Source organism: Saccopteryx bilineata, chromosome 6, assembly GCF_036850765.1.
Source record: "Saccopteryx bilineata isolate mSacBil1 chromosome 6, mSacBil1_pri_phased_curated, whole genome shotgun sequence".
NCBI classification, from domain to species: domain Eukaryota; kingdom Metazoa; phylum Chordata; class Mammalia; order Chiroptera; family Emballonuridae; genus Saccopteryx; species Saccopteryx bilineata.
Genome location: NC_089495.1, coordinates 105,579,970 through 105,596,227, shown reverse-complemented (window position 1 = coordinate 105,596,227; position 16,258 = coordinate 105,579,970). Strand labels below are relative to the sequence as shown.

The 16,258-nt window shown below is 34.2% G+C and overlaps 1 protein-coding gene across 4 annotated transcripts in view; it reads right to left on the bottom strand.

Annotated features, from left to right (window-relative positions):
* Window positions 1-16,258, bottom strand: part of RB1 (RB transcriptional corepressor 1) — a 215,998-nt gene that overhangs the window by 122,332 nt on the left and 77,408 nt on the right. For 2 of the 4 annotated variants that reach the window (XM_066236318.1, XM_066236315.1), the window contains exons 6-10: window positions 15,003-15,070; window positions 9,376-9,486; window positions 7,092-7,234; window positions 4,582-4,659; window positions 1,182-1,291 (exon numbers count right to left, since the gene is read on the bottom strand). In XM_066236318.1, coding sequence (XP_066092415.1) covers window positions 1,182-1,291; window positions 4,582-4,659; window positions 7,092-7,234; window positions 9,376-9,486; window positions 15,003-15,070 — 510 coding nt within the window. Of the gene's footprint in view, window positions 1-1,181; window positions 1,292-4,581; window positions 4,660-6,036; window positions 6,095-7,091; window positions 7,235-9,070; window positions 9,143-9,375; window positions 9,487-15,002; window positions 15,071-16,258 lie in introns of those variants that run through there. The other 2 variants (XM_066236316.1, XM_066236317.1) reach the window with 2 other exon arrangements.

Genomic DNA, 16,258 nt, shown 5'->3' with positions numbered 1-16,258 from the left:
TGATTTTAAAAAAAAGTGAAACATAAATATTGCAATGGAGTATTATTCAGCCATTAAAGAATTAAATCTTGTCACTTGAACATTGAAAGCATTATAATAAATGAAGTCAGAAAGAGAAAAGCAAATATGGCATGTTCTTTCTTATATGTACTATCAAAAAAATCCAAACTCTTAAAACAGATTGGTAGTCACCAGAGGGAATGGAGGGGAGTGGGTTAACTTTTTTTAATTTAAAAAATAAAAAGAACCATATTCACATGGCTGTTCATATCATCACTTTTTCACTTTTCTAATTTAGGTTTGATTGCTTTTTTATGTATTCATAGTCATCCTATCCTACTTCTATGAAAAAATATTTAACCCTGTAAGTTGATCTGAGAATCAAGTAGCCAGCATTCTTCTATAACTTTACTACATGGTACTCTGATCCATACACATGTATATGTACAATGTATACATGTGACTCTACAGTAAATGCTTGTATTTTACAATGGAAGAAAGCCTTGACTTGGTAAGAAATTACTTTAAAAATTAAAAATCAAGCCTGTGAATACTAGGATGCAAACTAGTGTTCACATAGATAGGTGGTCCCCAACCTTTTTTGGGCCACGGACTGGTTTAATGTCAGAAAATATTTTCATGGACTGGCCTTTAGGGTGGGACGGATAAATGTATCACATGACCGAGACAATCATCAAGAGTAAGTCTTAGATGGATGTAACAGAGGGGAATCTGGTCATTTTTAAAAAATAAAACATCATTCAGACTTAAATATAAATAAAATGAAAACAGACTTAAATATAAATAAAATGAAAATAATGTAAGTTATTTATTCTTTCTCTGTGGACCGGTACCAAATGGCCCATGGACCAGTAACGGTCTGCAGCCCCGGGGGGTTGGGGATCACTGACATAGATAATACAAATGTTTTTCCTTTTGTTCTAATAAAAAGAATAGATTTACAATCTATGTAAAGGCACTACATCATAAAAAATCTCTTTGTTAGTAAATTATATACATAGAATATTGTTTATCTTATTAACTTTGTATAAATACATCTGAAGTAATTATTATTAATGATATTTAAGGGTCACTGAGTTAAATAAAAACCTATTTAACTTTCTCTATCAAAACTGATCTATAGCAAAAGCATATCAACAAAAATATACCATGTACAATACCTGTCCATAGGCTCAGCCTGAAGAGTTTTATCATGATCCAGAAATAATCTTGCATCTAGATCTTTGTTTTTAAGGTAAATTTCTTCATACTGTTTAGAGAGACTTTCCACCTCAAAAGAAAAAAAAAATGATTATCCTTTCACATCATTACATCTCTCAGTACACAGAAGTATGATTTAATTAAAGAATATTTGTATATATACACTTAATTTTACAACACAGTGAGTTGATATGCAGTATAAATAAGGTGTATGTGCAAGCAAAGTAAAGAAAATTGCAAATTTTCAACTCTAATTTTAAACCTATTTTATGCATGCACCCTAATAATTAGAATGTTATGTAGACAAGATTCATCAATGTCACAAATCAGTACTGAGATGAAACTGTAAGATAAAAATAGGTATTATTATAACCTCTTAACTGCTAAGATCCTCTAAACATCTCATACATTTTTCACTTTAATTTTTTTTTTTTTTTTTTGTATTTTTCTGAAGCTGGAAACGGGGAGAGACAGTCAGACAGACTCCCGCATGCGCCCGACTGGGATCCACCCGGCACACCCACCAGGGGCAACGCTCTGCCCACCAGGGGGCGATGCTCTGCTCCTCCGGGGCATCGCTCTGTTGCAACCAGAGCCACTCTAGTGCAGCTCTAGATTTTTTTTAAAATCTTTTAGTTCACTTCAATTCTTTCAGGTAAGTATCTTAGGCAAGAGCATTAGCTCAATCACCTAATTAACACACCTACATAATTTATTCCAAATTTTAGACACTTTTTCAATGGCTAAAATCTGCAACTCTTATGTCAGTTTTGCTTCATCCTTTCAAATCATAATTTAAAAACCAACACACAGCCTGACCAGGTGGTGGCACAGTGGATAGAGCGTCGGACTGGGATGCGGAAGGACCCAGGTTCGAGACCCCGAGGTCGCCAGCTTGAGCGCAGGCTCATCTGGCTTGAGCAAAGAGCTCACCAGCTTGGACCCAAGGTCGCTGGCTCCAGCAGGGGGTTACTCGGTCTGCTGAAGGCCCACAGTCAAGGCACATGTGAGAAAGCAATCAATGAACAACTAAGAAGTCGCAACACGCAACAAGAAACTGATGATTGATGCTTCTCATCTCTCTCTCTGTTCCTGTCTGTCTGTCCCTGTCTATCTCTGCCTCTGTAAAAAAAAAAAAAAAAAAAAAAAAAAAACAATACACAATAGATAATTATTTAGCATGCTTTCTGCTGCGACTTTTAAAGCAAAACTGTTACCAACCTGAGGGTAATAAAATTGGATTTTAAAAAAGTGTGGGAGAAGAAATCCAATTAAGTGTAAACTTTGCATAAGTATTTTAGGTATAACATCCATGTTTAAGTTTAAAAATTGTTACTGCCCTAGCTTAGTTAAGCATTAATTATCAATCATTTAGTGATTGACAGCTATTAGTACTATATGTAAAATACTGAAGAAAATGTTAAGTTTATCTTAATTAGATTTCTATTAAAACTGCAATCCTTTCCAGGGGAAGAAAACTTAGTACTAATGTTTAACATTCTTTGGAGTTGTGAACAGCATATTTTTTTATATGTAACACATCTGGCCCCTTTTTGCCTCTCTAGTACTTTGCCTCTTACCACTCTTCTGCCCTGTAACCCAATCTTAACAACATCGAACAGACCAAACTATCATACAATAACATGCCTTTGAATCTATCACCCTTGGAAATGTCATTTTTCATGAAGCTTACCGAGCTCAGAAACAATAGTACCTGCAAACAATTTTCCATGAATCCTATCTGCCTCACTTTGGATTAGGTTGCCCTCCTCCAAGATATCACAACACCCTGTGTATACTTCTTTCAGACTCTTTTATTTATTTATTTATTTTTGTATTTTTCCGAAGCTGGAAACGGGGAGAGACAGTCAGACAGACTCCCGCATGCGCCCGACTGGGATCCACCCGGCACGCCCACCAGGGGCGACCCTCTGCCCACCAGGGGGCGATGCTCTGCCCCTCCGGGGCGTCGCTCTGCCGCGGCCAGAGCCACTCTAGCGTCTGGGACAGAGGCCAAGGAGCCATTCCCAGCGCCCGGGCCATCTTTGCTCCAATAGAGCCTTGGCTGCGGGAGGGGAAGAGAGAGACAGAGAGGAAGGGGGGCAGGGGTGGAGAAGCAAATGGGCGCTTCTCTTATGTGCCCTGGCCGGGAATCGAACCCGGGTCCCCCGCACGCCAGGCCGAGGCTCTACTGCTGAGCCAACCGGCCAGGGCCTTTCAGACTCTTGTTGACTCCTATAATGTTCTGTTTCTTTGTCTGTGTCTCTCCCACTACACCTTAGTGACAGCAACTATGAGTTAAATCTCTGCATCAATGACATCTAGCACAATGCCTGGCACATATTAAGCAATCAATCAATAATTGTTGAATGAATAAATTACCTAATTCAAGGACTGGCTACCAATCCAGGTACAGTTTAGCTGATTTCACATCTTTTGGTCTTGGTGACTAATACTAGCTCTTCTAAAACACTGCTTTATCACTGACTACTTGTTCTTCATTTATCTAAAGCATCCTTTTCTCCACATATTTTACCTTACCACATAAATTCTCATTTGTTCTGTTCTCATGAAAGAGCAAGACATTTGAGGCAAAATGTGAAAAGAAACAGATGGATGGATGGTACATCACTAACATAATACGTTTCTGCAATATAATCACAGTCATTTCAACTGAATTTATTTTCAATTAAGTAGTTTTTAAAAAATACTCAGAAGAGATGTTCTGTGATACAGTAACACCAATAACGTTAATGGCATTAATCATGGATCCTATTCATGAGGATGTACAGGAAAGCAAATTAGAGTCAGTTGTGATTGTGTATTTAGTTATATTTAGAATATATGCTGCCCAAGTGAGCACTAGTTATATTTAAATATTTAATGAATGGGAGAGGGGTGGAGGAAAGGGAATAAAGAGGGACAAATATACAGTGAAAGAACATGATCTGACTTTGAGAGATGAGTACACAACATAATCAACAGTTCAAATGTTATAGAAATATTTACCTGAAACCTATGTACTCTTATTGATCAATGTTACCCCTTTAAATTTAATTTTCTAAATAAAATTTTAAAAAATAAATTCAAAAGCCTACACTTAAATCTTTGAAAAATTTCAGTTCCAATTTCTAGTGTAAGTTACAAAATGCTGCTTATTTATTCATTTAAGTATATATTCAAGTGTTCTTTATTACTATATAAAGTTGGTTCACCACAATTCTATTTAGATTCCTTTTCTGAGCAAAAGATAACTAATATATAAAAAAAAGTGTGATCTTAAGAAATTTAGACAACTATTCCCCCCTCTTAAAAGTCCGAAAACACATTAACATTTTATTAAGCTGTCTTTCAAATTACCTCTGGAAGTCCATTAGAAGCTAAAATTCCAAGAGAATTCATAAAAGGTATAAAGTTTTTGAAATAAACATTTTTCACCTGAAAAAGATAAAGTTACATGACAATTAAATTTAAAAAATTAATCTCCACTATTAACACTAGAATGAAAGTGCTAACTGACATGTTGATCAATGACTTACACTCAATCTACTGTGACACTTATTAATGATTAATTTATTTACTTTTAAAATTACATGAGTCAGACTTCAGGCCCCAAAATGGAGATGGGATTCATAAGAAGAAAACCCATTGAAACCAATTTCAATATTCCACATTTAACAAATGATGAAAAGACTGGCAGCTTCAAAAATTAAGCAACTTGACCCAAATCACACACCTATGAATTTAAACCAAATCTGCCTAACACTGAAGCCAAGACTCCTTTTACCTAAAGTGCCTCTGATTTCTCCCCAAAACATATTTTAGGCCACTTCACATACATCATCTAATACCTAGCTTAAGGAATATTAAGTCAATTATTTTAGCATAAATTTAGGAAAACAATCTGCTTTGTAACAAAATAATTACACACACAAAAAAATAATATCCAATAATTGAATTCAAAACCAAAATAGACTTTTTTGTGAAATTATGCAATTTCATGCAAAAGTTAGACTGTACTCAGAAAACCTGGAGTTATATTCCTGGCTATTCTACATTTGTTATGTGCTGTAAAATTTAAAACAACTTACTTTCCCTCATTTAACTTCCTTTTACAATTTTGGAGTATCTACATGTCCTAAGGTGAAAATAATTTAATGCCAGTTCCTATCTTCTTTTACACAAATAAGTTGTAAGAATTAAGCTTCTGTTAAACTTACTAGTTTTATTTTCTAATTAATTCTCACTTAACTAGAATATTTATAAGGTGGGTAGTTCTAGTTAATCAATTGGCATGACTAAGCAATAATTATATAACCATAAATATAGCTAAATACTAGTTTTATAACCATATGACTAACCAATAATATATAACCATAAATATAACCAATAAATTCTATATAAATAACCAAGTATCAATTAATGACAATTACCACCAAAGCTTTTAATCACCTATACTTTAGAAAAGCATACCTATAATTCTAAATTATAACAGAGTAAAAATTAAAAGGAAAAAATAACTTATTTCTGATTTTTTAAATAAAATTTTATAAATATTAATAGTTTTGAAATTCAGAGAATTAACAGAAATTAGAAAACTGACTAAGCAATAGACCAGAGTAAATAAAATATTTTTCAACTACATTTATCAGCTTATTTGCAAAGATAATTTGATTCTATAAAAATATATACATATATATATAAAGTTGATACATCTGTTTTTATAGTTGAAATTTACAAAAGCAACAGCACTAAAACTCAGATATTTTGATAAATAATTCCAACAATTTTTAAACTAGATTTTTGATATCATACCCTCGTTGCTCCCCAGAGCTCACAGAGAAATTTCAAAGATACATTTCATACAGCTATTTGGTGGTAGTGAACTGTGGACAATACAACCATCTATGAGATAAACAGCATGGCATAGTGACTGGAGCACTGCTAGGAGATGTCCCAAAGTCCAGACTGTTAGTAATTAGCTATATCAGTCTCTAGAAGCTTTTTACTCATTACTAAAAGGAGGCAGAGTATACTATGCATTGGTGAGATTCCTTCTAATTCCAACATTCCAGATTCTATGAACAAAATAAGTTAGTCCTGGGTGTTTATGTTTATTCTCTACCAGCCACTAACATCTGAACAATAGTAATTATAGAAGACTGAACAGAAATGTAATGCTGGTATCACTTACCACTAAACCAGAAACAGTGGGGCTTTCTTATTATAGGGCATTTTTAAACATTAGGAGTGTAAGTAATCACAGAGGAATAAAAAAATAAATACTGCCTTAACGATTTACATTTTGGTGATTCCAGAGTGAGAGAGCAACTGTCTTTAAAATAAAAGTAACTGAATATGAAAATTAATTTTTTTTCTAAAATTCTGCTATTGCAAACGGGCTGGCACTAATTACAAAAAGCAAGTTCATTATAAAAGAAGTATACAGGGAGTCCTCGGGTTATGACAGTCTCAACATATGACGTTTCAAATTTACAACGCTCACTCCCATGAAAACTTAAAAAAATTGATATGTGAGTGTTCCAGCTTATACCATTAGCATCATACTTACTACGGGGGAGAATTAGTTTGGTTGCAAGTGGCAGAATACACAGTAACGTGGCGTGAGGGAGTTGATGTTCCCTAGTATGGACTGTTAAAAGTTCACTCCGTTTGTGTTAGGCTAGGGTATATTTCGACTTAAAACAAAATTCGGGTTACATCACTGTTTTTTAAAGTCAGGAAATTTTGAAGTTTATTGTTTTCTATTTTTCCTGTGTGGTAACCCGAAAACTCCCCGTATACTGTTAGAAAGAACTTATATCTAAAGCTACTTCAACAATTTTAAAGAAATCATGAAGTTAAATTACCTCATCTACATTACATTCATATTCTTTACAGAGAACTTCAATAATTCTTGTATCATTTTCTAGTTGTTTTGCTATCCGTGCACTCCTGTTCTGACCTCGCCTTGGTGTTCGAGGTGAACCATTAATAGGTATTACAGCTGTTTCTGTAAAAATGGTAAATTAGATCAGAACAATTGTAAATTCCACTGTATAAAATGAAATATTTTAATTATAAGTAGGAAGGTCAAAAATGGTCACATTATGCTACTTTTAATTATTAGGCTTCATTTAAAGGGCAAATATGAAGGCAAGGAAAATAGACAATTTATAAAGTAATTCTAAATTATCCTACTCGGTCTGCAAGGAGAAAAATGTTTTCTATCTTATATACCATAGAAAATTATGATGTTTTTAAAAGATGAGTGACAATAAACTGATTTTTTTAATCCTCTGGATTATTTTGTGCATTTTCAATTCAAACAATGTGGATTCGGCTATTAAAGAGATTACAATTGACTAGACAACTATGTATAAAAAGTATTAACTGCTTCTAGGCCCAACCAACAACTTACAAGAAATTGAGAGGCTAAAGGAACATGTTAAACTATACAATAGGATGCAATCAATAAAATCATAATTATGGGAAACTCAACAGGACAAACCACCTGATTATTTAATAAATAAATTTCCAAGAAAAAAAGAAATAGATGAAGAACTTTTTTAGAAAGCTTAAAAGCATATCAACCAATCACAAAATATAGATCTCATTTAGATTCTCATTTAGGCAACCTGTAAAAATTGTTTAAATTATTTTTATACAATTGAAAATATGAGCACTTACTAAACATTTGGTAGTATTAAAGAATCAGTATTAACTGATTTTTAGGTGTGATATAATGGTATTGTCATTATGCTTTTAAAAATGACTTTATCTTTTAGAAATACATACTAAAATTTATAAGGATGAAACTATAGGCAAAAATGTGCATCAAAGTAATACAGCTAGTAGAACTGGACAGTAGATGGTGCTACAGACTGACCATAAATTACATGTTGAAGGTAGGTGATAAATACATGGAGTTCATTATTCCACTGTCTACTTTTGTATTCATTTTAAATTCTCCATAATAAAAAGTCATTTTGAAGTGTATCATACTCAGTCAATTCAACACCTTATCCTGATTTCTCTTGAACACAGGATTAGAGAATTAAATGTACACTGAAATTATCCAAAAGAACAGAGCCTGTCAACCTAAAGTAACATCCTCTATCAATTTATTAACATTATAACATTGAAAATATTGAGGAAAAGGCATACAAAGAAAAATTTTTTAAAGTCAGAAAATTTTGAAGTTTATTTTCTATTTTTTCCCTCCATTTTGCATGTGATTTCTGCTAAATGAGTGCTTTTTCTGTCAACCAGGTTCAACAAATTTTCAAAATTCTGCTGCAGACTTCATTTTCCCCTGAAGTTGTTCACAAAGATTAATTAGGCTTCAGCTTTTCAACCACTTCAACAACACTTTGAGACTTTCATGTTTTGAGCTGTCTTACATTATTTTTAGTATTATTAATGCCTTCATCATTTTAGGAGCCAAGGAATCAATTCAGCCTTAGTTAACTTTACATTTTTCTATAATATAATAATTAATTTTGATCCTACTCATGATGTCACCAGAGGAAGCAATTTCATTCTAAAAGCAAGATACTAACCTTTGCTTAATGATATCTATTTTAGTAATAGTTACTTTAATAGTTACTTTTATTTAAATAAATTTACCATCTTAATTATCCACTGAAATAGATCATATGCAAAAAAAAGTCACATAATCATTATAGTACCCAGTGATAAAAATAATCTGTTCCTGTAGAATGGACCACTCTAACCCATGCAGTCTTAATGATATCTGTACATGGCCTGTTGATTTTCTCTTTACTAGATAGAAATGTTCTCCCACAACTTACCACAACACTCAAATCCCACTACTCTTTTCACTCACCTCAAATGTCAGCTCTTTTATATAGTTTTCTTTGCTCTTCCTCAGCTAAAAAAACTCTCTCTTCTGAACTTCCATAATATTTGCTGCACTTTGGCCCAGACCACTTTCTACCATATACTCTAATTACCTGCTTCCTTATCTTATCCTTCCTTCTATAACTTGTACTACTTGAGGGCAGAGTCCATGTCTGATTTATTTATTATCATATTCTAGGCTCCAAAACCACTTTTTGGACCCATCAGACATTCAATAAAAAACTGTTGAATGATGAAGTAGAAAGAGCACAAAATATTTAAAATACTTACTATATGGTTCTTTGAGTAATGCAGGAGGTGAAAGTTTGATAAAATAGTCAAGGACACATAGCATTAACTGAAATGAGATCACCAGGTCATCTTCCATTTGTAGTACTTCCCCTGAATATAAAAAAGATTCACAGTTTAAAGTTAGAGATTGCAATTTTTAAGTCAGGGAAAACTGTCATTATGAATGTATCCATATACTCATTTATTCAATAATTCCTAGAGGCATGTTAAAGTGTGTTTTTTTGTAAAAACTCAGTCAGATTTGATATATACAGAAATGTAAATAAAAAAATATAAATTTATGAAATTATAAATAAAATGTTTACAATGAGAACTTTAAACTTAAGATATTAAGATTCAGTTTCTATGTCTAAATTATTTTATTTAAATGCTTTTTTAAATTTCCAGCTTTGGTAAGAGCTATAGAATTTATTACTTCCAAGGCCCTGGCTGGTTGGCTTAGTAGTAGAGCATTGGACCAGTGTGTGAATGTCCCAGGTTCAGTTCCCGGCCAGGGCACACAAGAGAAGTGCCCATCTGCTTCTCCACCCTTCCTCCTCTCCTTCCTCTCTGTCTCTCTCTTTTCCCCTCCTGCAGTCAAGGCTCCACTGGAGCAAAGTTGGCCCAGGTGCTGAGGATGGCTCCATGGCCTCCGCCTCAGGCGCTAGAATGGCTCCCATTGCAATGGAACAACAGCCCAAATGCGCAGAGCATTGCCCCCCGGTGGGCATGCCAGGCAGATCCCGGTCCGGCACATGCGGGAATCTGTCTCTCTGCCTCCCCACTTATCACTTCAGAAAAACAAACAAAAAAAAAAGAATTTATTACTTCCAAAAATAATTTTGAATCATGATATATGCTAATCTTTAATTCTACTTATTTATAAATCTGCACGTTTCCATTTTAAACCCCCTTCAAAATATTATAATAACCAAAGCCACTAAGAAATAACAAAATTTGTAAATAAATTAATTATAGTACTTAGAAGTTATTAAGAAATACCATAGGCCCTGGCCGGTTGGCTCAGCGGTAGAGCGTTGGCCTGGCGTGTGGGGGACCCAGGTTCGATTCCCGGCCAGGGCACATAGGAGAGGCATCCATTTGCTTCTCCACCCCTCCACCCCTCCTTCCTCTCTGTCTCTCTCTTCCCCTCCCGCAGCCAAGGCTCCATTGGAGCAGGGATGGCCCGGGCGCTGGGGATGGCTCCTTGGCCTCTGCCCCAGGCGCTCGAGTGGCTCTGGTTGCAACAGAGCGACGCCCCGGAGGGGCAGAGCATCGCCCCCTGGTGGGCAGAGTGTCGCCCCTGGTGGGCGTGCCAGGTGGATCCTGGTCGGGCGCATGCGGGAGTCTGTCTGACTGTCTCTCCCCGTTTCCAGCTTCGGAAAAATACAAAAAAAAAAAAAAAAAAAAAAAAAAGAAATACCATAGAGGTAAAGAATGATATAAAGGACTTGTAGTTAAAAATAGTAGAATGAAGTCAAATTAAAGAATCTTTCTCTTCCAGTACCTAATAAAAAAAAGAAAAAAATATATTGGTTAACTGCTAGCACCAATACCAAATTTGACAGATACGGATTCCAACAGTATCATCTTTTTTCTCTTTTTACTTGGAAATAGTAGAAATTGATGATGAGAGAAGGAAAAATGGAGGAAGTAAAATGCTATAGCTAACTTTCTGACAAACACATTCCAGATTGGGGAACAATCTGAATCCCAACACAATCCCATTTTGGAAACAGGATATAACTGCCATTAGAAGTATGCCATTTTAGAGTTCATTCTAACAAAACTCTCAGAACAGAAAGCTATTCCAGATAAACTCTCTACTTTCTCCCTCTCCCTTTGACTCAAGTATTAAGAAAAAACCCCTGCTCTCATAGATTTTTGAGGAAACACAAGTCACAGATAATATGCAAAGTGAGTAAAATAAGATTTATTCACACCACATCAGGAAAACAGAACCATCAGGTCAGAATTGCCCACATGAAATCCTAGTTATATGAGCAGAAAAGCACAGATATTATACAAACATATTACAGAAAAGAAAAATATAATCACAACATAGAAGGGGTAAAAAAATTATATAGAAAACCCAATCTGGAAGATAATCTATCAAAAGAAAATGTCCTATGATTCCATGCACTAAAACACATTTTATTTAAAAAAAAAAAAGGAGGGGGTGTTTACACAACCTAAGAAAAACCTGAAGATCAAGCAACACAATTCCAAATATTGTTTAGCTCAAAAGAGAATAAAAGATTGAGATAAAAATAGTCAATATCAATACATAAGAAAGACACTGAAGATTAGGATAATATGAGAGAAGTCAACTATAACTGAAAAAATTTTTAAAAGAAAAATATGAGAGAAGATAGTAAATGTATAGGACAAAAACAAGCCAAAGTAACATAGTTAATGTTTTTGAAACATAACAAAATATAGAATAAGTACTTAATTAAATAGATTAAATTTTAAAATGTGGAATGTTAATTATCTGAAAGGAAGAACACTTTCAGTTTAAAAAGGGATACAGTTTCCCAAGAAAAACTAATACAAAAAAAAAATCAAGAGATATCCTAATTAAGGTATTAAACCTCAAATAAAAAAAAATTCTACAAGTATTTCAGGAAGTAAATGAGGAGGAAGGAATTAAACTAGACTCAGATTTCTCAGCAGTAATGTTTAACACCAGAAAATAATGTCCTTAGGAAGAAAACAAGACACAAGAATAGGATATACAGCCAAGATGTCCTCCAAGTATAGAGACTATGACCACAACTCACAAACATGCCAAACACAGAGCGTGTGATGCCAAATACGGCACTTAAAAAAACAAACCAAAGAAACCTCCTTCATAGTAAACACCAGCCAGCTAAGAATGAATCAAAACAAAGAACTCAGAAATGAATAAGCCAAGAACTCAAAAATGGAGAAGGTATGACACAAGAATCACAATAATTTTAGAATCCGTTTAATACAGAAGATTAAATGAGCTTAATAATAATCATAGTTATGAAACAGAATCTAATGACAGCAATATACTAAACAAATTTGAAAGCGGAGAAAAAAAAGAGGTAACAGGAAGAACGAGAATACCAGCATTCTTTTCCTTCAAAGCAAATTAATATATATTTGCTTTAAATCAAAATACAAACTTAAATCAAGATTCTAACTTCATTTTTTCACAATACTTTGTTAGAGAAATATTTTAGAAATAATATAGTTTAAGTAACAAAGCATTTATCTAAACTAAGCAATTCCTCCATTTCTATTGCTTATTTTTTCTGTCAAATTTGTGTAAAATTAATTTTATTTTAAATGTAGCACTACAATATGATCCTATTTTTAAAAAATTAATGTTTGTGGATGTACTCATATTCCACCTTTTTTACCAGCATATATGCACAAAAATATATCTGCAATGACAATCCCATAATTTTTTTAAAAAACTAAACCTGAAAATTTTGGCTTTTATTAACTGTTCTTTTTTTTAATTAACTTATTGGGGTGACATTATGTAAGAAAATTATATATGTTTCAAGTGCACAGTTTCATGATACATGATATGTACATTTCACTGAGTGCCCACCACCCAAAGTGAAATCATCTTCTGTCACCCTATATTTGGCCCCCTTTAACCTTTACTAATCTTCCACCCCCTTCCCTCTGGTTACCACCATACTGTTGTCTATGTCTTTGAGTTTCAGTTTTACATTCCACATATGAGTGAAATCATATGGTTCTTAGATTTTTCTGACTGACTTATTTGGCTTAGTATAATATTCTCCACGTCCATCCATGTGGTTGCAAATAGCAGTATTTCATCTTTTCTTATAGCTAAGTAGTATTCCATTGTATATATGTTTCATATTTTCTTTATCCAACCATCTATCAAAGGAGACTTATGTCATTTCCATATCTTAGCTACCATGAATAATGCTGCAATCACCTTAGGGGTATATATATTTTGTGAATAAATGTTTTCAAAATTTTCAAGTAGATACCCAGAAAAGGGATTGCTGTGTCATGTGGTAACTCTACTCTTTTTTTTTTAATGTTTATTTTATTGATTTTAAAGAGAGGAAGAGAGAGGGAGAGAGGTAGAGATTGGAATATCAATCTGTTCCTGTACGTGTCCTGACCAGGGATTGAACTGGCAACCTCTGTTCTCAGGACAATGCTCAACCAACCAAGCTATCCAGCCTGGGCAGTAATTCCATTCTTAATTTTTCATGAGCCTCCATACAGTTATCTACAATGGTTGTACCGGTTTACATTCCCACCAGCAGTAAATGAGGTTCCTTTTTCTCCACAACTTCTTAGCACTTGATAATAGCCATTCTAACAGGTGTGAGGTGGTATCTCATTGTAGTATTGACTTGCAATTTCCTAATAGCTAGCAAAATTTGAGCATCTTTTCAAATATCTATTCGCCTTCTGTGTGTCTTCTTGAAAGAAGTGTCTGTTCAGGTCCTCTGCCCATTTTTAATTGGATTATTTGGTACCTTGGTGTTGAGTTGTATGAGTTCTTTACATATTTTGGATATTAACCCCTTTTTGGAGCTGCTGCTTGCAAATATCTTCTCCCATTTAGTTGGTTGACTTTTTGTTTTGTTGGCAGTTTCTTTGTGCAAAAGCTTTTTAGGTTGATATAGTCCCATTCATTTATTTTTGCCTTTAGTTCCTTTGCCTTTGGGGTTAAATTCATAAAACCTTCTCTAAGACCAATGTCCATAAGTTTAGTACTTACGTTTTCTTCTATGTAATTTATTGTTTCAGATCTTATATTTAGGTTTTTGATCCATTTCAAATTAACTTTCATAAATTCTGACAAATTGTAGTCTAGTTTCATCCTCTTGCATGTCGCTTTCCAATTTTCCTAGCACCATTTATAAAACAGGCTTTCTTTTCTCCACTATGTTTTCGGCTCCTTTGTCAAAAAGTATTTGCCCATACCCCTGTGCTTTTATGTATTTCTGGGTTCTCAATTCTGTCACATTGGTCTCTTTTTTTTGGCCAATACTATCCTATTTTGATTTTCATTGCTCTGTAATATAATTTTGAAGTCAGGTAGTATGATACCCACAGCTTCATTCTTTCTCAGGATTGCTATGGCTATCCAAGGTCCTTAATGGTTCCATAAAAATCTGATAATTTTATGTTCTAGTTCTTTAAAAAACGTCATTGAGACTTTGATGAGGATTGCATTAAATCTGTATATTGCTTTAGGTAATCCCATAATTTTAATGATTATTATTTCTGAATGGGTTTTGGGTTACTTTTCTGTTTTTCTTTGCATTCTGCTGTATTACTTTAATTCTTTTTAATAAGTACATATCATTTTTAGAAAATCAGAATTTTAAAGAATAAAGATTATTCTTTAAAAAAGAGAAAGACAGGAAGAAAGGATATTAGAAACAGAAATAAATTATATAGTTCCATGTTACTTCCAGTTCCAAAATTACAAGAACTTGCTAACAGTTAAAAAGCCATACAAAGAATTGGGATTGATGGGGTGGGGGTTTTGGGATGCAATGCTAAATTCAATAAAACTTTGAGCTTAATCCAAAAGAATTATCAGTTATTACAACTGACACATTAGCATGTAACAAACATAATGACTTTACCTTTAGCTAGTAAAAATGTGATCCAAGAAACTTTCAGCACCAACACAGAATTTATTTCAGTAGATATCCTATTAAACAAATAGGAAGAAGAAAAAAAATTTACAATAGCTTTCCCAACTATACCAGATTTTTTCCCGTTTTTAAAATTACAGACCTGAGTTGATTACACAACAGAATACAGTCCACTTTAAATGCACAGTTTACACATGACCTTGCTACTTTGTCTCAGTTAGTGTTCATACCAAGGTATTTCTATTCCTCCCGTAGTATAAACATTTTATTTTAAAAAATTGAATATCTGGCCATGGTTGGTTGGCTCAGTGGATAGAGTGTCAGTCCAGCATGCTGATGGCCTGGGTTAGATCCCCAGTCAAGGCACACATGAAAAACAACCATCTGCTTCTCTTCTCCTCCCTCTCCCCCTTCTTTTTTCTTCCCCTCTTGCAGCCAGTGGCTTGATTGGTTCAAACATCAGCCCCAGGTGCTGAGGATAGCTCTGTTGATTTGGCATCCACCCCAGCCGGGGATTGACAGCTAGGTCCCAGCCAGGGTGCATGCACGAGTCTGTTTCTCACTTAAAAAGAAAAAAAGAATATGTCATATCTAATCTAAAAATATGTATAGGAAGTAGTATACTATACTGTACTGGGTTTCCAGTTACTTAGTACTTTTCTGCTCTTTGTTTTCTAATTAAAATCAACACAGTAAGCAGAAAAAATAGAGGTTAGGTTGATTCTGGTTTACCAATTTAATTTTGTCTTACTAACCTTTCCATATTCATTTACTTGTTGGAATTAACAAATAAAATTAATAAATAACAGAGTTGATTAATAAATATACATTTCCTTTCATTTATTTTGTGTGTGTGTGTGTGTGTGTCAGAGATAGAGAGAGTCAGAGAGAGGGATAGAGACAGACAGACAGGAAGGCAGAAAGATGAAAAACATCAATTCTTTGTTGTGGCTCCTTAGTTGTTCATTGATTGATTTCTCATATGTGCCTTAACCAGGGGGCTACAGCAGACCGAGTGATCCCTTGCTCAAGCCAGCGACCTTGGGCTCAAGCTGGTGAGCCTTGCTCAAACCAGATGAGCCCACTCTCAAGCTAGTGACCTCGCGGTCTCAAACCTGGGTCCTCCACATCCCAGTCCAACACTCTATCCACTGCGCCATCGCCTGGTCAGGCACAACAATTTCCTTTTATATCAATCTTCAATGCTACTATTTGAATAGGGCATAAAATCTTATATACCAATC